The sequence below is a fragment of the Diadema antillarum genome, unplaced genomic scaffold (assembly GCF_040938485.1).
Source record: "Diadema antillarum isolate AM-2024a unplaced genomic scaffold, OU_Dant_1.0 seq00000053_RagTag, whole genome shotgun sequence".
Taxonomy (NCBI): Eukaryota; Metazoa; Echinodermata; class Echinoidea; order Diadematoida; family Diadematidae; genus Diadema; species Diadema antillarum.
Window position 1 is genome coordinate 32,742 of NW_027271161.1, and position 22,085 is coordinate 54,826.

Below are 22,085 nucleotides of genomic sequence, written 5' to 3' on the forward strand. Positions count from 1 at the left end.
GAGACAATTATAGCATTTAGAAATTCTGCCACATAAGATTGATAGTATTTGGAGATTTCATTCAAGAGAGTTAATGTTACTGGAATTATTGCTACAGTTACTGGAAATTAAACAGATGGATTTGTGACATTGTATCTGGCTGGCAAAAAAAAAAACCTAACAAAGAAAGAAACAAAATAAAATAAACATACATATCAGAAAAGCTATCGTGGGAAGAAGAACACACATTGGATGCCAGCAATGACAGCTAACCATGCAATCTGCCAAGTTCCTTCTCTCTACGTTATTTTCACTGACAGATATTTTCGCAAACAAGGTCACAAACATTTTCGCGAGATGTCATTTTCATGAATTGACACCAACGCTATCATAAATGCACTATTAAATGGCAACATTTTTGCATGCAATTCACGGAATTCACGAAAATTAAACCCTCACAGAAATAACAGCTTAGACAGCATATATTTTTGGCCACCTGCCAAACGATCTATGTCGAGCCAAACTCTGCCATCCACTTGTCGTACTTCTCCAGGTCCTCTTTGCCGACAGACTTGGAGACCTTCTGGAGGGCGGAGACAAAGTCCTCCTGGGTGCTGGGCTGGTTCAGTTCCTCCTTGGGGATGTTGCGGATCTCCTCGGGGCGCAGGCCCTGGATCCGCCGCCGCATCGCCATCATGGACGCATCCCTTGAGAGGAGGAGGAGGAGGAGGAGGATATCAAAATGGGTAAAGAATAGGTTTTTTTTCTCTCTCTCTCACAGGAGAATGAAACCTAAATATACATGTGGATTGAGGGAATGCAGCAATATTATAAGAACACATTGGCAAAATTTGAGGAACATCGGACAATCCATCCAAAAGTTTAGGTTCAGCTTTCGCTGGATAAGGAAATACACAAAAGGGGGGGGGGTGTGCTGTTTCAGTGAGCTTCCTTTTTTTGGAGGGGGGGATGAAGAAAGAGAATTAATCAAATGCCCAAAGACAGCCTGGCATTTCATTGATAAGCATATGTGCAAATAATCACTGTTCATGTGAACCTCAATTCTCCATAACTTTGTTGTTGTTGTTCAAGTTTATGAAACTTCCACTGTCCGTTTTGCATGATTTTGTACAGCTCCACCAACATATATATGGAGAAGAGTTTTCCCTATGAAAATAAGACCAACACACAAACAAACAAGTTATCTTACCTGCAGACATTAGTGATATCTGCACCGGAGTACCCATCCATCTTCTCTGCAATCCCAGTGAGGTTAACATCATCTGCCAGCAGCACCTCCTTCAGATTGATGCGTAGCAGCTGCTCGCGCCCCTCAACTGCAGGGAGAGCCACAAGATGAGAGATATTCGACCATCAAATTGCGAATCCTTTCAGGTACCATGCTGTTCAACAGCAATTTGTTCTTTATGAGGACTTTGAACACATTATGGAGCAACGGGAATATCAGTTTTGTAGTTTGGATATCAGTTCAGTATGTTGCTGTTTTATAAATCTCTGCAGAACCAGCCATTTGGTGGTTACTCTGATGACTGAGCATTCATGTTGTTACTGGCAAGGTTTACATTCTAGCAGGCAACATATTTTAGATTTGTTGTTGCTGCTTTGTTGCCTTTGCTGTAGCTGACCAACTTTTGACTTTCAGCATATACCAGTAATCATTATCAAATAGAACTCATCAATAAAACATTACACCTGTTTAGGAGTAAGAAAAAAACTAAAACAAAAAACAAAAAAACAAAACAAGGATAGAAGACGACTCATATATTTTGGTTCTACAGCTAAGAATCTACACATTGTACATAAATTTGCCCACAAGCTCTCTACAATTTTTTCACACTAAAGTAAGAGATTCTCCTTTTAAGTATTCTCTTCTACAAATGTAATCCAAAGACAAAACATTTTCCCCCTATCTTTGGAGAAGGATAAAGACATGAAGCTCAAAGCATGTAACAGTTTTTGGAAGGTGCTCTCTGATAAACAGCATTCCATGCCTTCACAAATTCCTGCTGGAATGAGCCAAATAATACCAACTCACTCTCAGGCAGTGGGATGTAGATACGCTTCTCCAGACGTCTCCTCAAGGCCTCATCGATGTCCCAGGGGAAGTTGGTGGCGGCGAGAACCATGACCATCTTGCTGCTGTCTTCCCCCGCCGTTGGGCCAGACACACCTTTTGCAAAAGAGAACATGGGTACGGGTTAATGTTAGGGATGTCTGATGATATCTAGAGCAAGGTAATGCTAAACTTCAGTGACAGAAGCATGTGTGTCTGTACTACTACCACAGTCACACCTTACTTTGTTACTGAGCACCTTATCTGTTGTCTTCAATATTGGAGGAGGAGGAGGAGGAGGAGGAGGAGGAAGGAGGGAGAGAGAAACATTACACAATGGAAATACTATTTGCAGACATGTGGACAGAGGCATAAAAATAGTGACAAGACTTTCTTTTATTGTACCAGCACTACCGTTCACTCCATGAAAATGGTATCAAAGATAGCATTGGTAAAGGAAGTATGTTATTTCTAATTTTTTCTCTTTCTTTGTGCAATTTCTTGCTTCTAAACACATTTAAGTCTTGGTCATATATGACAAGCATCCCATTGACTGTGTGGGACTGGGCAAAGTCTCTGTACAGAGACTCCATACATGCCTCAGAAAAATGTATAAGGATCTTGTAGAGAACTTGGAGACGGTCATTGTGTAAAGAAGCTGTACTGAATATTATTGATATTCTGAGAACTCAAATCATTTTCTTGTCCTACATTTTCTATCTCGTTCTTTCTGCTCATAATAACCAAAAGAATCAAATGAAGTATAACGTTTGCTTAGTTTCTCCTGAGGTGTATTTGCTATAAAGTTTGCTTATGCTGCAATGCTAAGAGAGACAGCAGATTACATTCTTACCATCCATTTGAATGAGGAGTTCTGACTTGACCCGCCTGCTGGCCTCGTGTTCAGACCCTGTACCACGTTTACTACAGATGGAGTCAATCTCATCAATGAAGATGGTGCTAGGTGCGTAGAATCGAGCCTGAGATCACAAGAGAACAGCACAAATGCATATTAAAACTCCCACACAAATAACTTTGAAAAGGTGCCTTACCATGAGTGACATAATGATGACACAATGGAATTTTTCTGCAGTGGACAACCATGATCGGCTTCTCATCACATTAACAATCCTCCTTTTCTTTCCTTTTCTTTTCTTTTCATAACATTACTGTTTGCAGCCAAAAACGATCAATGCAGAGTGAGCTACGCATTAAGTCATGTAGTCAAGTACCAGTCAAACTAATTCATGATACTGTTGGCAAGCATTGCAATGATTCCAGTGATTCCACTGCGGAAATGATTATCCACATCACTTTCATTCACAATGTATGCTCCTCATATTTGGAGCAATTTGCCACTACACTTAAAGACAAACAAGCAGGTACAGACAATACAAAACACCAGTTGTTACCCTGCCATGGCCACTGCATTCCATCTTACCATCTCAAACAAGAGTCGCACAAGTTTCTCTGACTCGCCGTGATACTTTGACGTCAACGACGCCGAGCTGACGTTGAAGAACGTCGTCCCGCACTCCGTCGCAACCGCCTTGGCAAGCATGGTCTTGCCGGTTCCAGGCGGCCCGACCATCAACACCCCCTGAGAGAATCAAAGGAGTTAGGGGTTGCCCCCAAAAATCAAAACACCGTAGCATCAGTGAGATATTGAGGAAACGGGGAACATACCATTTCAAAGAGTAGTCGCACGAGCTTCTCGGACTCGCCGCGCCACTTGGAATTTAGAGTGGAGGAGGAGATGTTGAAAAAGGTTGTGCCGCACTCGGTGGCCACCGCCTTGGCCAGCAGCGTTTTTCCCGTGCCTGGCGGGCCCACCATCAACACCCCCTGCACCGAAGCAGTGATGATGTAAGAGAGGGGGGAAAAAGAAGGCCGGAAGTCTATAAGAAAGGGGACAAGTGACTTCCCATTGCTTCTGTGTGTGTCTGTGTGTGTGTGTGTGTGTGTGTGTGTGTGTGTGTGTGTGTTTGTGTGTGAGGCAAGCTCTTGCAATTTACACATTTTTTTCCTCATTCAAATGCATGTACATGTTCAGTCATGAACAAATTCAAAATAACAAGCATGCAGCATGTAATTCACACAGCTTTCCACGGTGAAGGAATAGAGAAAATATTGCCTCGCAGAAACATATTAAGACATCCTATGTAGACATGGACAAACAATAAATTGCATATGCATTGCTGATACAACTAAATTCTAAAATATTCTTTTACATCTGAAAAGAACATGAATGTGGCCACTGAACTTTATTGAACAACATTTTGACGACAACTCTTAAATTCCACAAAATTAAACAAAACATAACAAACACAGAGCAGACTGGTTTCTTGGTCACCTTGGAAATGACATAGTATATTTCTGTAATTAGCATATCGTCGCTGGGGTGACAAGACCTTGTATCTGCAATTTTGGGGAAAATGACTTTTTTGGATTAATGGCCAAATAATGCATTACGTGATGTCCTTTCCAAATCCCAACAGTCTTACTCCAAAAATGAAGCCACCACGGCATGTCAAAGGAAAAGCTATCCCATTCGCCACAGTGCTTTGGCCGCCATGTTTTTTAGCTCTCTTGAACATTTGACATTTTGTAGATACAAGGTCTTGTCGCCCCAGCGACGATATGTAGGTCTGCAAATCAAGTTCCAGTGAGCCAAGGGACTCCCAAAGCACTGTAAAAGCTGTTATTTTCATGAGGATCTAATTTTCGCAAATTTCGCTGTTGTGCCGCAACTTTAACAACAGGCGATAATATCACCCCCTGATAATTTATCACATTGCAAAAAATCTGTAGATGTACATGTGAAAGAAACAACTTTTACAGTAATGGACAAGACCAGCTTTGGGTACAAGAATGTGTCACATTGCACTGTAGAGTGTACCTTCCATGGTCTCCTGATTCCTTTGAAGTAATCAGGCATCCAGAGCGGCAGCACCACTGCTTCTTCCAGTAGCCTCTTGGCCTCTGTCAGCCCAGCGATGTCATTCCTTGGAAGAGAAAACAGAGGGGGGTGGGGCATTTCATCAAGTGTTTCATCAGTGATCTAGATTTGCCCTAAAGCCAATCAGAAACAAGGATTTCAGTAGCTTAACCCTAACTAGGCCGGGGGAAAGGGGGGCCTCCAAGGCCCTCCCCCCCTCGACGTTTCGAGCGATGTATAGATATCGCGAAAAGCTATTGCCACAAGGTTTCATGACTTTTTTCTTTCAAGTCTCCTGCATCTTTTGACACCAAATTTGCGATGCCTGGGCACGCAGTTCCGAAGTTGCGCATAAAAAACAATGAAAAACATAAAGTCGAAAAAACAATAAAATACATAAGAAATTAAAAAAACAATAAAATACATAAGGAACTTTTTCTGACGGCACAATTTTTTTCTCTTACATTTGGTAAGGACACTAAAAAGAATATTCACACAAAAAATGTGCCTATTTTGAGCTTTATTTAGTGATTTATACCAAATTGTCTGATTTCATGCATCATTATACATAAATTAGCATAATTTAGCATAAATGATAATTTTCTTAAAAATTCATTTAATGGTACTTTAGATTACGTCACAGGCAGTATGCGTGCCAATTTTCGTCACGATCGCGCCGTCACCGGCTGAGATAGGGTTAAACAGATTGACAAGTTTCATGAAACGCTGCCCAGGTGAATTGAGTGAAAGGAGAAAAAGAAATACATGGAGAGGGAAAATAGAAGAGAGGGAAAAGTAGAGAGAGGGGAGGGAAGGGAGGGTGAGAGAGGGGATAAAGACTGAAGTCAAGAGACAGAGACAGAAAGAAAGACAGAGAGGGATGGAATTGAAAAAGAATAGAGAGGGAAAGAAAGTGTGACAGAGAAATTCTTAATGTACTACTAATACCCTATAGGACTGGCATAATCCACATGCCTTTATTTGGCAGCCTACAAAGATAATGGGGCACCCTAGAAGGCCAACATGCAACAGATTAATGGGATCGTATACTGTATATGCCATATATTTCGTGAGTCTAAATTTTTGCGAATCGGGACTTCCCGACAATTTCGCAAGTGGTTAAATTCACAATCATGGAAACCTGTATTGAACGGAGAAGTGTACATGCGTACGTCACATTCATATCGGGATCAGAGTCAATATTTTCATGTGTCTTTAATTTTGCAAATAGCACCTGACTCGCGAAATTCGCGAAAATAAAAACCTCGCGAAATATTTGGCGTATACAGCAGTTTTGGTTGAGACCTAACTTCAGGTTTCTAGTATTTTTTGGTGAGATAATGAGAAACTTCTTATGAAATATGAAAGAACATGTAATTCCAAGAGGAATTCCATGTTTATTTGAAGAAAATTGGTTTTGACATGGCTGAGATATCCAAAATAGAGCAATTCGAATAAAAGGCGGGACCCACCTTTTATTGTGATCGCTTTGTTTTACTTTGTTTTTGGATGTCTCAGCCATTCCACAACTGATTTTCATCAAATAAACATTGAAATCCTCTTAAAATGGTATACTCTGTACTATTTCATAAGCAGCTTCTTGGTATCTCACAAAAAGTTAAAAGCCCAATCCTCATCTCTACCAATACTATACTATCCCTTTAATGCAAGGTCTGCATATTGCTGGGAAAATATGAGATTTGCTTGTGTAACTTGATCCATTGTTGAATACGAGAAATTAAATTTCATAGGTCAGACTGCACAATGAAATTCAATTTCTACAAGCAAGTCCCTTGTCTATCAACATCACTAAATAGCAATGATACATCACTGATGCTCCAAAACAAAAATTCTCTTTATGCGACAGTACATCTTCTACGAGACTCAAAATCACATTTCATAAGGCTAGGTCTGGTGCACAGTGCACAGTTCAATGGTTCAAAATATCACTGTGGACTACCTCCAATGTTAATCTATGGTAGAATTTTGTGTCCTTAGCATTTAATTATATTTAGCCAGCAAAGAAAGAGAAAGTGAAGAAATTCCTGCTTAACAAATCCCTTACCAGTGGACGTTAGGATTCCTCTGCACAATGTCCCTCTCCAAGTTCTCCACGAGATCCTTGTCATATCCGACAGGGTCAAACTTTTTCTCATCACCTTCCTCTCCAGAGGGCGCTTTCTTATCCTGCATAAACATGAGAGAATACACACACAAAAAAACAACAACAAAGAAACATGTCAGATCAATACCTAACTTAGGGAAAATAGTGCTTTTGTAATGTCCTAGTTCTGGTTTGTTTCACAATTCTCCAGTTTCCCCGCAGGGTGTTTTGGCTCTGATACTATCACTTTGATATTAGTTGTTTTCAATTATGAATAGGAGAATTATCCAGACTGGATATCACACTGTCAAACTGTTATGGAAAATCTTGCAATATCACAATGTAGTGAAGTTTATTCATGTAAACAAGCACCATACCTCATTTTCATATACCATTTAACCAAACTCTTCAGTTTATGAGTCCACTAATTTATTGCTTTTGTTTTTCGCAGCCATACAAGGCATTGCATGATGATGTGGAAAACGATACAATAAAAATTTCATTTTCGAACAAAACTTATGATATGACTCAACTAGTCTAGTCTATCTTGTCTACAAGCATTGCTACAAATTCTGCCTTTCTTATTGTCAAAAGACAAATTATGTATTCATGTCTCATAGTTATCTATCCATCTCATATAAATCTGTGGTGTAATCTACCTACCAATACCTAACTTCCTCTATGTCTGTCTATCTACCAACTATTTATCCATTCATTAGTCAGCATGCATATCTCACCTTATCAGACTTTCCACCTCTCGCCCTGTCACTCCCTCCACGGCCACCGGCCTTAGCTCCACCAGAGCGACCGTCACCACGGCGATCAGATGGGCCACGCCCACCACCTCCACCTCGGTTTGATGGTCTGCTGGGTTCACTGCGCCTGGGCGGTTCCTTTCGGGCGGGGCGCTGGTACTGCGGGGAGGGCCTGCGAAGAGGAGGGAAAGTAATCTTGAGGTTTCTACGCTAATATATTCTTCTCGAATCTCAAACAAGTATCAACGTGGTTAATATCAGAAACCATCAACCCCCACTGACATGGACTATAGCGCATACTCATATGACATCAAAACAACCTCTATCACTCAATCAGTAATGCTCATAATGTAACTGATGAATCAGGATATACAAAATGACGTTGGGAATGCTTAGTCGAATCAGCAATTTCAGACCAGAGCAACAGAATGAAAAGTGACTGACACTCATTATTACTTTTTACGCAGCAAAGTTTGCAATTTTCCCCACCTCAGAGAAGAAATACAGTTCATTTTTGGTCACAGGATGCAATACTCAAGCATGTTGATATTTTTTTTTAACCTATGGGTGGACTGACAAATTCATGAAAAAAAAAGAAAAATACATGGTGTTGAAGCAGTTGCCTTTTTACCCTTTCATGATTCTTTTTTTTTTTCTGACCTGTGCTCAACAGGGGTTGGCGGCGGCCAGACATCAGGGTCCCTGGCAGGCTCGGCGTGGTGGCTGAAGGGGGCAGCACGGTTGTGGTTGGGCGCCGGCTCTCCCATCGGCTCCGACTTGAAACCACTGAGGGTCTTGCTGATGTCTTTGACGTGCTCAAACTCCTGAGCAAGTTCTTGCCTCAGCTGCCAGGGAAAGTGTGCAGGAATACAGACAAAATGACATAACAGGGAGAAAACTTGACCAAAGTCAGGGCATTATTCAGACACTTGCCCTAAAGCTCATAAGTGATTAAAACTTTGGGCAAGCAACTTGAATAAACATTTTCACCAGCAGGCTCAATTCTAACAAGATTTATTCTACAAAGATAACTGTAAAGATGAGGTGATAGACAAAAGGCATGAATCCCTTCTACTTCTGACAGCCTTTAATGACAAAAAATTTAAAAAAAAAATCATTTTCCCCACCTTCTACCACAATCCATAAGTTCCACCTGAGTCAGCACATAATACAAAAATTGCAGCTTCATACCAACCCTAAGATGATGCTACAACTCAAAGATTGAAGAACTGTAAACTCTAGTTCACAGTAACTCTAAACCAGACAATCACATTTTTTTGACATAACACAGAGGTCTGTAGGTACTGTTTCTGCACTGTTAATTAGCATTATCATAAAAATATGATTGTCACGTGATCAAATTACTCCAGCTAGCAGTTTTGATAGCAGATCAATTTGTATCTTATTTTCCATCATAATGGTATTGACAGTTGACATACCGTCTGCCACTGGTGCTTGCGTGCAGGTTCATGCACCGACGACAGAAGTTTCTGGATCTGCTGCAGCACGCCTTGATAGTAGACCAGCGAGGTTTCATAGTTCCCAAGGAGGGCATACTCACGCCCCATCTTGGTGTTCTCACAAATTTCGTCCACACTCATGATGGCTGCTGGTTTACCTGCACATACACTATGCAGAGGATACCTGCAAAAATGAATAGGTCAAATTCTTGTTTGGCATTCCACTCTGTCTTGTACATTTGTCTTTTGTTGCTGATGTTGCTTGGTTAGTTTGTCTTTAAGGCCAAGACATCTGACCTCACACCTGGCAATTGCATACAACCATTACCCAGTCAAAAATATAAGTGGATTTTCTGCAACTAACTCAAAAAAATATATAGATCAATCTAGTTTAATAAAAACTAAAAATTCTGGATTTTAGATGGATTTTTGGAGGTGACTATCTATGCCTATGGCTCTATGCCATGGTACTTTCCTGCTGTGAACGACTGTGCCAGTATGTGAAATGGTGTGATATGCATGTGTTGTGACAGTGGAATTTGCCGGCTTGTGATAAGCCGGCCAAAAACTGAGGGTTTTATTTAATTTACTAGAGACTGACTGAGTCGTACTAGCTAGTTAATAGTACTCGTAATGCGAGTCGTATTCGTAAATGATGAGTACAGTGGTGGGGATGGGGCCTAGGCCTGGGCTAGCCCCGGAGACCGCGCCGCCAGGCGCGGTCCTGGCAGCTTCCCCGCAGTTTCGCTTATGTGAGCTCCCCTATTGCCACATGCGGCGACTTCACAAATAAACAATAACTAAATTTCGATAATGAACACAGTAACAATCAAAATTGAAATATAGATTACTTCATTGGCTTGGTTCTTCTCACCAATTCATCTGGAAACTGCAAAATTTTCCACATTTTTTAGGAGTAAGCGACCTGCCCTAGTGAGGAGAGCCTTGCTGCCATTTTTAACGTGTATCCATTTGCACGCATCTACGCATGCGTAAATAATGACGTCATCGGTAGGGAAGCTCAAGGATATGAATAATGCATAATTACTCAGTGCATAATTACAAGGTGAAATGAATATGCATCAAACAGTTCATTTTCAATGTTTGCAATACTGTAGTACAGTACTGTATCATTTTGTATACAATTACACGGCTGGCTTAGTTACAACTACTAACAGTCTAGTTTATATAGAATTGTGATTTGAATCACAGCATCATGGATGCCATCTTCAGTGAGATAGAGGAAGAGGTGGGGTTTCAGTTTTTCCTTGGTTTTTTTTTCCCCATCGGCCGCATCGTCGATGTACATAATACTAGTAACATTGTAAATGAATATTCATGAACTCAGTGTGAAGACCTAATTGATGTGCATGATCAAGACATTATTATTAATATTATCATCATTTTGTAAGCGATTCAAGCAGCATTACTGGAACACATTTCTTCGGCGTATTAAGGGTACGGAAAAAAAAATGCCAGCAGCATGTTGTTGTTATTTTTTTTTTTTTTTGGCGTGTATCATTCATTTATGAATATTTACGTCTGTAGCAAGTAATACGTAGCCTTTTGTCAAGGCCCTCTCGCTGTATGGTGTGGAGAGCCAGCCGAGTGGGGTAGCGCTGTGCGCTCGGATGGACTAGCTTCGCTCGTCCGTTCGCTCATCCGTTACAGCGAGAGGGCCTTGACAAAAGGCTAGCAATACAGTTCAAGTATTCTGTGCGCTTGTGCAAGTGATTGTGAATTCTGTGAATATCGGTGAGCTGCTTATAAGACATCATTTTGTGCATCACAAGCAATGAAATGCATCAAACAGTCGCCGATGATAGTCATTTAGGTTTCATCGACCCATGTAAGTATTCCTAGTAGTTTCTGTTGAAAAATTAAGGAAATATAGCGCCGCAAAGGCACCCGTTTGTTCAACATGAAGATCTTGACTGGGAGCACTGTCGCAGTTAGGCCTGGGCTAGCTAGGCTATATCACGAGTATGTGTATCCGGCCTCCTGCTGTTTACTGAACTAATCGTCAATCACCACTAGATATTGATTGTTATGATTATGGATGAGGCATCAGTAGGCGTGATCACCATCCCATCCGATATCCGCATCCTCAACAACTTTTTAAACTGTACGTGGGACTAGGACACTCCCTTACACACACGGTGCCACCACATCGCTCTAGCTCTGCACTGCGGCCACCCACCACCACCAACAAAAAAATAATCGTAATTTCAGCGCATTGACCCATTGTACTTACGTTGGTCAACACACTGTCACTGACTATAGATGCCACACTTGCAATGAATTACAATAATATTTGTTCAACCGAACGTTATAACAATTGATAGGAAGATAATCAAAAGTCGACTCACCGTCCAAGATACAGTGCTTGTTGTTGTCATTGACTATTGAATGACAAACCGTTTATTTCTTTAAATCCGTCAGTGAATTTTAAAATTGGCCCTCTACGTTGGACCAGCTCCAGCTGCGGCACCTCATACCATCATGGACCTATGGACCCAATGAACTCTACCACCAGGGCCGGTGGAGCGTTTTCAAAAGTGTGGGGCCCACTTCCGGGTTTCATGAGCTAACAAGCAAAAAGCTCATCTCTCCCCTTCCATTTCCGGGGTTTTTCACCTGACAAGCAAAAAAAAAAAAAAAAAAAAAAAAAAAGAAAAAGGTCTTCAGTGGAAATATTTTAGTGCCGCTTACGTACTTCCGAGTCAAAAAAAGTGGGGAGGCCCAAAGTGATGATACCTTATATATTCCTTTGTATGGTGTACAAAAAGTGTGGGGGCCCGAGGCCCCCCCCCCCCCCCCCCCCCCCACGGTCCCCACGGTTCCGCCGGCCATGACTACTACGTACATGTAGGGAGAGTTCGGTAAATGCCATGGACCCACAGAAATTTTGTCGCCGTTTGGTTGGTTTGTCTGTTTGATTGTCTCTCCAAAACAACTCAGAAAGTTAAAAGCCGATTTGGATGAAAGTGGCGGAGTGCAGTGTTTTTTATATTACATTTCAATATTTCATTATGCGATTACAAAAATTTCACCCCTTTCCGCTGTGAAATTTCGCGAACAAATTGTGAATCCCTCACCTTTTAACATTGATTGACATGATGGTCAAGGAATCTGATGATGTAAATATTTAATATGAAAGTAGGACTGTACAGGGCCGGCGTCTTCAAAAGTGGGGCAAACTTCCGGGTTTCATGAGCTAACAAGCAAAAAAGAAAAAAAAAAAGGTCTTCAGCTCATCTCTCCCCTTCCTCTTCCGGGTTTCTTCATCTGACAAGCAGAAAAAAAGGGGGTCTTCAGCGCAAAAACATAATCTTACCGCGCTCACACTTCAAGATCTCTATCTATTTCTTTTTAGTGCCACTTACGTACTTCCGGGGTAAAAAAAAAAAGTGGGGTGACCCAAAGTGATGACACCTTATGACTGTGTTCCTTTTTATGGTGCACAAAAAAAAGTGGGGCGGGGGGGGGGGAGGGAGCCTCCCCCCCCCCCCCCCCCCCGTTCCGCCGGCCATTAGGCTGTCGGCCTATACGGAAATCACAATATGGGTGTGGAACTGAGCTTCTTAATTCATTTTAAAGTTTATAAGCAATTCAATTTCAAACAAAAGGCGATACATAATATTCAATTAAATCAAATCTCATTCAAATACATTTATCCCATTCAGATCAGATCAATCACAAAAATATATTTACATGGAACATGTCCCGGGAAATTACACAAACGGGTATACTTGTGTTGGGATGCCCTGACACAATTATTCAATTCAATTCAATCATTTATGAAGAGTTTGTTCGCAAAAAACGATAAGTCCATTTTTGAAGATTTTAAAGTACGGTCTCTGTCTTAAAGATACAAAATAATACCTTTTAAATGATATATTGGTCACTACATTATGAAGGTACATTTTGAAGTTATGGTCAAAAGAAGCAACAATTTTCTTATTATTCTTTTTATTTTTCTTGACCTTTAATCGCAAATATCTCCATTTGGCAAATATGGACTTACCGGTTTTTGCGAACAAACTCTCCTTTTCATTCTCATTTTTCTTCCAACAAAACATAACACAAAGTAAATCAGGAATTCTATCATAAGCATTATATACATTACAAAGTATAATACGAAAAACAAACGATAGTCAACAAACTTAATAAAGATTATATTCATATGCATACCGGAAAATACAAAGTTATGTTTAGAGGGGAAAATAGAGAAGTGAGAGGTTCACTAAAATGCAATGCTTGTAGACTGTGGACCACTCAAGAATTTCTTTAAATATACTTACTGTAATTACAACAGTTATATAATAGTGTAATCCCTAAATCAATGCTACGTATAAAACATAAACATACACACATAATACTATACACAAAAGGAAGGATTGAAAAGAAGAAGAAAAAAATTAACAAGGTACAAGTTCACAGACTCCCCTCCCCCTAAAAAAAAAAAGTATAATAGGACACATTGTTTATCCGCCCTGCATCAACAATTCTGGCAAATCTTATGCATTGATACTGATTATACGACATTGTTCTATTACTTGCAAGATGTATAGATGAGCAGATGATGCTGTAATAAGAAAACTCTGTTGAGGGGAAAAGGTCTCTAAAACAGGATAATGGTTTGTTCATAGTTGTGTACACACACACAAAAATGGTTGAAAAAGCAATCTCAGGAATTGTCATCAGCTTCATGTGAGTATTGTTCAGCATTACTTCTAGGGGATGCACCAACTATTATTCGAACAATACTTTTTTTGTTTGCTCATACCAAATTGCAGTAAGAGACGAATAGGGGAGGATGACTGTTCAATAAAACAGTCGCAAGACATTTTTACACAAAATGTGCCAGAGTCTACAAAATTAGTTTAGTAATACCAATTCTTTTTGATACCTTGGCTTTTCCTCGGCTTCTCTTTTGTGATACGTCCAACTATATATAAAATCAATATTTGAGTGTACTACGTAAATCCAAACGAACTTGGTGTACTTAGCCACTGGTATCTTACACCGTTAAGTGCACTGAAACAGGGGCGGATCTGTTTCGTAAAGAGGGGGCGCGTTTCCAAAACTAAAGGGAGGTGCACGCACCCCTCCCCCATTTTTTCTTTTTATTTCTTTTGTTTAAAGGATGGGGATACCTTTTACAAACCTCCCAAAATGCTGCAAAACATTAAATATGAACCTCAGGGGACTTTCTTAGGCCACTGCTTAGAAATTTGGAAGTCAACAGTTATCTAAAATTTGAATAATGCACAAAACTCAACTACTCAGTAAAGTTCTGTGTGTCAGCCACACTTAAGCCTTTTTGTTGCAGTCTTCTGTATTTGTCATCTATAAACACAAATAGAAAAGTACAAGAGCTGATTTAATAACATAGAGTGTGTGGCAAGAATGTATATAGAAATGTTTGTAAGTGTTGATGAACTTTCTTCACAAAATATACATGATGGACACACATGCAGTGCATGGGTCTGCAAAGGTATAGCCTAGTAATGTACTGGAATTTACGGTGAGCCCCGAAAAAAAAAATCAATTCAAAATCTAACGGTAAAAAAAAAAATGTACTAAATGTTACCTTCCACTTTCAATACTTTATGAGAGTTTCTAAAATGATACTCTCTTCAACACATACCACTGTATTTATACAACTCTTCATTTAAGGCATGCAAATGGGATTCCCTACCTTTAAACAAAAAATGAAATGGGGGAGGGCGTGCGCCCGATGCGGTTCTCCCTGGATCCGCCATCTACTTCGATTACTAAACGTCATTAACTTACATTTTTGGATTAACTGACAGTTTATTGGCACGAAACTGACTGCAAATTATCATTTGCCTGTTTTTGTATATATACAAATAAGGCTGTAGTGCAGACAAAAAGTTTTCTCGCATGTAGTGTACTCCGGGAGTATACACTACATGCGAGAAAACTATGGAATTGTAGGGCTGCACATCACTAACCCATTTATCTACTGGTCCGACCTGTCTGTCGGACCAAAAAGTTGCATACCCAATTTTATTCATGTTTTACTGGTTCATTCCTGAGAAGTTACTGGTCCGACAGTAATCTTTACTGGTCAGAGACCGTCGGGCCAGTAGTGTCGTGCAGCCTGTGCAGTGTTGCCGAATGTATAAATGTGCGAATGAAACAAATAACTTTATACTTTGCAGAAACGCTATAAAGAAGTTACCGGTAAATAAAGTGATTGAAAAGAATGATTCAGTTTGTGGACATGGAACTACTAATATGTCATAAGCAAATTACACTTATCAAAATGTCGATTTTGTGAATAGGTATACCCTACCAACAGTATGGGTGATTTCATATGCTCAAGGGTAGGGCCTACGTTTCGATGGTAAAAGAAAAAAAAATGCATATTATTATGAATATGATAATGATATGTGGTGGAAATCACAATATAGATGGAAATGAGCTCCTATTAGTGGCGGAAGTCTGCACGCGTTCTCCAAGAGATTTGTACTGTTGCTACCTGGTACTACAGTGGCATGTATAGTCTATGCATGATGGAGGGGGGAGGGGGTCGAGCAACGGAAGGCGTGGGAGAGGGCTATCCCCACCCTTCCCATACGAGGGAGCTTTTGCATTATTAAAATTGAAATCACCTCTTAGGACCTATGTGCATATTTGATGGAAAATTTCAGAAAATTGTCAAAATGATGTATAAATCTGATATATGGACGGGAACTGATGAGCAGGGAAAGGATTAATTGAAAGGGAATATTTGCTTTTACCATGAGTGAACATTTGAGTTTGTGGAATTGAAGTGACAGTGTGCACTCAGAATTATTCAGAATATTTTGTTAATCTGAAAAGTGTATACAAGAGAAAGGGGCACAGCGAGAGGGATTGTGTTTGAAGGGGTAGGCTATACCCTCCCAACCAAGAAACCGTTTGCATTTTCAGAATTGAAATTTAAAAATTTGGTGCACACTTTGGGTGAAATATTAATTGGACAAACTCACTTTAGAAAAGGTTGAAAGCGAGCGGCATAACATGCATATACAAACAACCTTATTTCCCCGTTTTTCGCCTTCCAAATCTTTTTTTTTTTTGGGGGGGGGGGGGGGGGGGGGGGGGCAACCACCCACTTCGCCACCCCCCCCCCCCCCCCCCCCCCCCCCCATTGGCTATGCCGATGACAGTAACATAAGCAGGTTGAAAGAATCTACTCCACGACTGTTTTAGTATATTATAGTAGTCCATCCTCCTCGACTCATGACGGATTATATCATTTAATGATGACTGTTTCTGCTCTGTTCCATCTGCTAGTAAAAACGCCATCTACTGAATCAGGCGGGCAGGAGTTCTCCTATTCGATCACGTGATAACCCGTGATGAACTACTGTATCCGGATGCAATCGTAAACATCGGGATTGACAGACGAGCTGTGTGAAAGAGGAACAAACCCGCACATTTCGCTGAGTTTCTTTGCTGGAAAAAGGTAAGACAAGATTATTGCCGTATTTACACTACCAGAGGCAATAAAGATTCACAGTTTCTGCGTAATTTCGTCCATAATGTGTCAAAGTGTCCTAAGACTGAAGAGCCCCGGCTTGAACTCGGCTGCACATGAAGGTACGGCCCACTCGCGTGTCGTTGCTGTCGCCTTAGCTGCCCCGTTGCTAATTTTGCCCTCTGCACTCGAATGTATTTTGCAGCAGCTTAGCTGCTGCAAACTGGTGGATGATGTGTGTGTACAAAATATAAATGGCAGGGTTGAGTGGGCGGTGAAGCAGCCGTGGCGCGGTACAACAGTAAATTTATACGTTAGCTGAGTTTATCAATCTCTGGACCTACAACCTGTCAGTGTTATCACCCACTCAGCAAATGACAGCTTAGTGCCTAACTGTTAGGCTTTGTTATATAGAGTCTATGCTAGGGGCCTAGGTACGGTACTTGAAAAGTAACAAGTATAACATGTTACAACTTTTTATTAAGTTGTATGGTTTAAATAGATGAAGAGTAGGCCTAGTTCTAACTGTGGCCAGCAGCCCCATACGCATAGCGTAATGGGGCTGCGCACTGTAGCGTTCAGGATCATGACAAGCTAGTATGGCAGATAAATATCAACTTAAAATTGAAAAATTTCTTCAATTTGAAGACTTACCAGTGAAGTTGAAGTATTGACGATAGGCTTCGGGCAACGTTTGGTTCTGCCAACAGTCCCTTTCTGTTCAAATTGATGACTTAATGTGACTCGGTCGAGACGAATCTGGGAGAGCTACACTGAATTGACGGCCACACATGCGCACACATCACATGAAATCCATGACCGGATAGTCTGTGTGCGCTTGCGCTGGCCATCAATTCAGTGTATCTCTCCGCTCTCAGGTTCCTATTGACCGACTCACATCAGTTCGGGAAACCCACTCACAAGGGGGGCCCCTCCTTATAAGTAACCCGTCCCCCTTATAAGTAACCCCCGGGGCACCCCTTATAAGGAGTCTCCACGATTTTTTGCAATGCAACGCGAAAATGAAAGGACTGCGGCAATTCGCTTGATTATGTCCGTAAAGCTTCACAAGTTTCTTAGTTACTCACGAAATTTGAGCAAAATCGGTTCGAGGCATCATATCTAAAATCATGGATTTAAATGCGATGTCAAACGACCCATGCGAATGCTGAAATGCGAGCGATTACTGGCGTGAGTGTCGCCAGGCGCGGCGGCGCGGCAATGCTTGAGTGCAGACGTGGCGACTGAGGACACCTCAGTCGCCACGTCTGCACTCAAGCATTGCCGCGCCGCCGCGCCTGGCGACACTCACGCCAGTAATCGCTCGCATTTCAGCATTCGCATGGGTCGTTTGACATCGCATTTAAATCCATGATTTTAGATATGATGCCTCGAACCGATTTTGCTCAAATTTCGTGAGTAACTAAGAAACTTGTGAAGCTTTACGGACATAATCAAGCGAATTGCCGCAGTCCTTTCATTTTCGTGTTGCATTGCAAAAAAGCGTGGAGACTCCTTATAAGGGGTGCCCCGGGGGTTACTTATAAGGGGGACGGGGTTACTTATAAGGGGGACGGGTTACTTATAAGGAGGGGCCCCCCTTGTGAGTGGGTTTCCCGAACTGACATTAAGTCATCAATTCGAACAGAAAGGGACTATCATAGCAGAACCAAACATTGCCCGAAGCCTGTTGTCAATACTTCAACTTTACTGGTAAGTCTTCAAATTGAAAGAATTGTTCGATTTTAAAGGACAAGTTCACCTTCATAAACATAAGGATTGAGAGAATGCAACAATATTAGTAGAACACATCAGTGAAAGTTTGAGGAAAATTGGACAATCGATGCAAAAGTTATGAATTTTTAAAATTTTTGTGTTGGAACCGCTGGATGAGGAGACTACTACAGTTTGTGAGTCATATGCGTACAACAGTACAAAGAAAATGTAAAAGAAAATTCAACATATTTTCACTTTTCTCACGTAATAAAAGAGCACTTGACTTGCCTCTTTCTAAAGGCAGGGGGAATAATATTACCCATAATATTTGTCGGTAACGAGTCAGGGGAATGTGTACTTTTTTCAAAAGATGGAATTTTGTGAAATTCTCTTTATATTTTCCTTATATTGTTGTACGCATGTGACATCTAAGTTATTCATACACTGCAGTAGTCTTCTCATCCAGCGTTACTGCACAAAAACTTCAAAAATTCATAACTTTTGAACGGATTGTCTGATTTTCCTCAAACTTTCAATGATGTGTTCTACTAATATAGCTACATTCTCTCAATCCTTATGTTTATGAAGGTGAAGTTGTCCTTTAAGTTGATATTTATCCGCGATACTAGCATGTCATGATCGTAAATGCTACAGTGCGCAGCCCCATTACGCTATGCGTATGGGGCTGCCGGTCGCAGTTAGCCTAGTTCTAAATCTAGCCAAATGCAGATGATTTTATATATAGATCTGACATTGTCATTAACTACGTTAGAATAGACTGGTGGACCTAGTCCTAGATTTTCTAGCCTGGAATAGAAAGTCTCGATTCATGTAGACAGGCACATCTACTGTCTAGATCTTGACTAGACCCCCTAGTAGCCCTCGTAGGCCTACCCTACTTAATGATAATAATAATGAATAACATTTACCGGTATATAGTGCTTAATAAATTTACCGATGTTTATAAGCACATACTTGGTGTACTTAGTGTACTGACATAAAAATTTGATTGTGTCATTGATCAATCACTGATACGGGTCAACACTGATAATATAGGCTCAGCCAAGTACAACTTCTCCAAGTTAGAACTTTATCCCAGTATTTTTTTATTTTCATTTTTTTGTTCTCAAGGGGACTGTTCAATGCTATTAATGGTTATTATAGACCATATAGGCATAGTATCTTGAGAGTTCCTGGTTCAACAAAGTATGGCCATGAGCAGAGATGACTTCTAGTAGAGTCCTCTACTCACAATACCATGCTGAAACTGAGAGTGAGGGGGGGGGGGGGGGGGGGCTCAGCCCCAAGGTGAATAGTGGTCTAGTATTTTTGGAGGCACAGAGGCCTATACTATAGTTTTGACCCAAAACTTGAAATCAGATAGAGTATATAAATGTATCACGTTTTGGATGAAAAATTTAAACAGAAGAAGGGGAAAATGTTAGGCAAGAAGTCTAGTACAGTGGATGCAATGTTTTAGAGGGATTCTGCATTGGTGACTGACCATACAAAGCAGCACGCAATGTTAGAATTGCTTTGTGATGGCACAGTTTTTTTTTTGTAAGAAATGGTTACATTTACTTCTTCTTTCCGAAATCTTTGGCTAAATATTGTCATGTGCTTATCAATTTTTTTTCAATAATTAAAGGATGACTTTACACAAAATATATACTATGAATGCATGGTTAGTAATTTGTCCCAGTTGAATCAATGTCCGGTCCTGTTTAAGCAGTAAAATGAAATTGCAGTGGGAATGTTAGCATGATGTCATCCCATTCACACAATGTTCCCTTTAACCTGAGTCCCTATCAAATGCTGGTGACTGTTTATCACCCAAATCTTATCAACTTACCAAGACTTTGTAATTTTCGTTTATTTACTTCTGTGCATCTGATATGAAAAGATGGATCCCATTGGTACCAGGTCCGACATCATCCAGGTGTCGTCATTGGAGAGATGGGCAGACACTGCCATCCCATCCTACAGTGTCAGCGGCGATGAGAGGGACTCCAAGTTTCCCTCTAGACCAGACTTGAACAAAAAACTGGTGTTGTGGTAAGGATGTATGATGCTTGATCATTTCTTTCAGTTTCAACTCATCTCCAATACACTTTTCCCGATAGTATACAACTGACATTATTTGTTAATACTGGTATTTTGATTATTCATTCATCATACGTTACACTCTCTCCCCACTGTTCGAATTATTAGTTGCACTGTGCCATAGATACAACATTTGAGATCCAGATACAATGTGTAAAATTCATGAAGGCTGCTGAATGCAATTTCTCACTGCTGAACACATTGCCACAAGAGCTTTGCTTCTCACTATTATTATCTGTTTTTCAAAAAAGGAAAAAAAATAGAAGGAGTTCTTTAATTAAAAACAAAACAAAACAAAACACGAACCCATTTGTCAAACGGAGGGTATTTGCAGAATGCCTGCGACTAATGTATTCAGACTTAACCTCCAAGATATGCTGTTGCCAAACTTTAGCATTGCGACTTCTTATGGCCATGGAATTGGTCATTTTTTCAAGAAGAATGTATTCCTCCTTTAGAATAAAGGAAGTTTGGAAAGTGATAGCATGACTTTCCATACATTCTGTCAACAGAAAATGTCAATAATGACTGTAGTGATGACAAATGATGGTGTTACACGACCCAAATAACACAATACAGATAATAATAAAAACTTCGCATCGTAATTTTGTCTGTGTCAAACTGCCCAATTTAATGCTTGAAGATAATAAAAAGTTTTGGTACCTCAAAAGTTTCCCTGAATTTCCTTGTCTTGGTTTGTGTTTCACGTTAAAGTACGTTGTCTGCAAGCCCCATACGCATAGCGTAATGGGGCTTCGCATTGTAGCATTCAGGATCATGACAGAATTAGTATCGCTGGTAAATGGCAACTTAAAATCCAAAAATTTCTTCGATTTGAAGACTTACCAATCAAGTTGAAGTATTGAAAACAGGCTTCGAACAACGTTTGGTTCTGCCAATAGTCCCTTTCTTTTCGAATTGATGACTGAATGTGACTCGGTCGAGAGGACCTTGGGAGAGCTACTACACTGACTACTATGGCCAGCGCATGCGCACACAAACATCTTATCCGTTGATGGATTTGAAATTTGTGCGCATGTGATGTGTTCGCATGCACTGGCTGTAGTATTCAGTGTATGGTAGCTCTCCCAAGGTCCTCTCGACCGAGTCACATTCAGTCATCAATTCGAACAGAAAGGGACTATAGGCAGAACCAAACGTTGCCCGAAGCATGTTTTCAATACTTCACCTTAATTGGTAAGTCTTCAAATTGAAGAATTTTGGGGATTTTAAGTTGACATTTATCCTGCGATACTAAATCTGTCATGATCCTGTATGCTACAATGCGAAGCCCGATTACACTATGCGTATGGGACTGCTGGTCGCTATGCGTATGGGGCTGCTGGTCGCAGTTAGTTGCATGATTACTAAGACATGAGAGCACTTTGGGGCGAGTAAGTCTCACAGTGTTAGTTATATGAAAGGTACTTTAACCTGAAACACAAACTAAGACAAGGAAAT

The 22,085-nt window shown here is 40.6% G+C and overlaps 2 protein-coding genes across 2 annotated transcripts in view; one reads left to right on the top strand and one right to left on the bottom strand.

Moving 5' to 3' along the window:
- Positions 1–487: 487 nt before the first annotated feature.
- Positions 488–9,477, bottom strand: LOC139725609 (katanin p60 ATPase-containing subunit A1-like). Its single transcript, XM_071636699.1, has 10 exons — positions 9,290–9,477; positions 8,511–8,695; positions 7,833–8,022; positions 7,057–7,178; positions 4,953–5,058; positions 3,495–3,653; positions 2,907–3,033; positions 2,036–2,170; positions 1,190–1,316; positions 488–686 (listed from the first exon to the last, which is right to left on the bottom strand). Exons 1-10 carry the CDS (start codon positions 9,449–9,451, stop codon positions 488–490), a joined length of 1,512 nt encoding a protein of 503 aa, XP_071492800.1. The 5' UTR covers positions 9,452–9,477.
- Positions 9,478–16,711: 7,234 nt separating this feature from the next.
- The window catches only part of LOC139725610 (protein GDAP2 homolog), a 70,179-nt gene continuing 64,805 nt past the window's right edge, over positions 16,712–22,085 (top strand). The window contains exons 1-2 of the mRNA XM_071636700.1: positions 16,712–16,793; positions 20,425–20,576. Coding sequence (XP_071492801.1) covers positions 20,425–20,576 — 152 coding nt within the window. The 5' untranslated portion in view covers positions 16,712–16,793. The remainder of the gene's footprint in view (positions 16,794–20,424; positions 20,577–22,085) is intronic.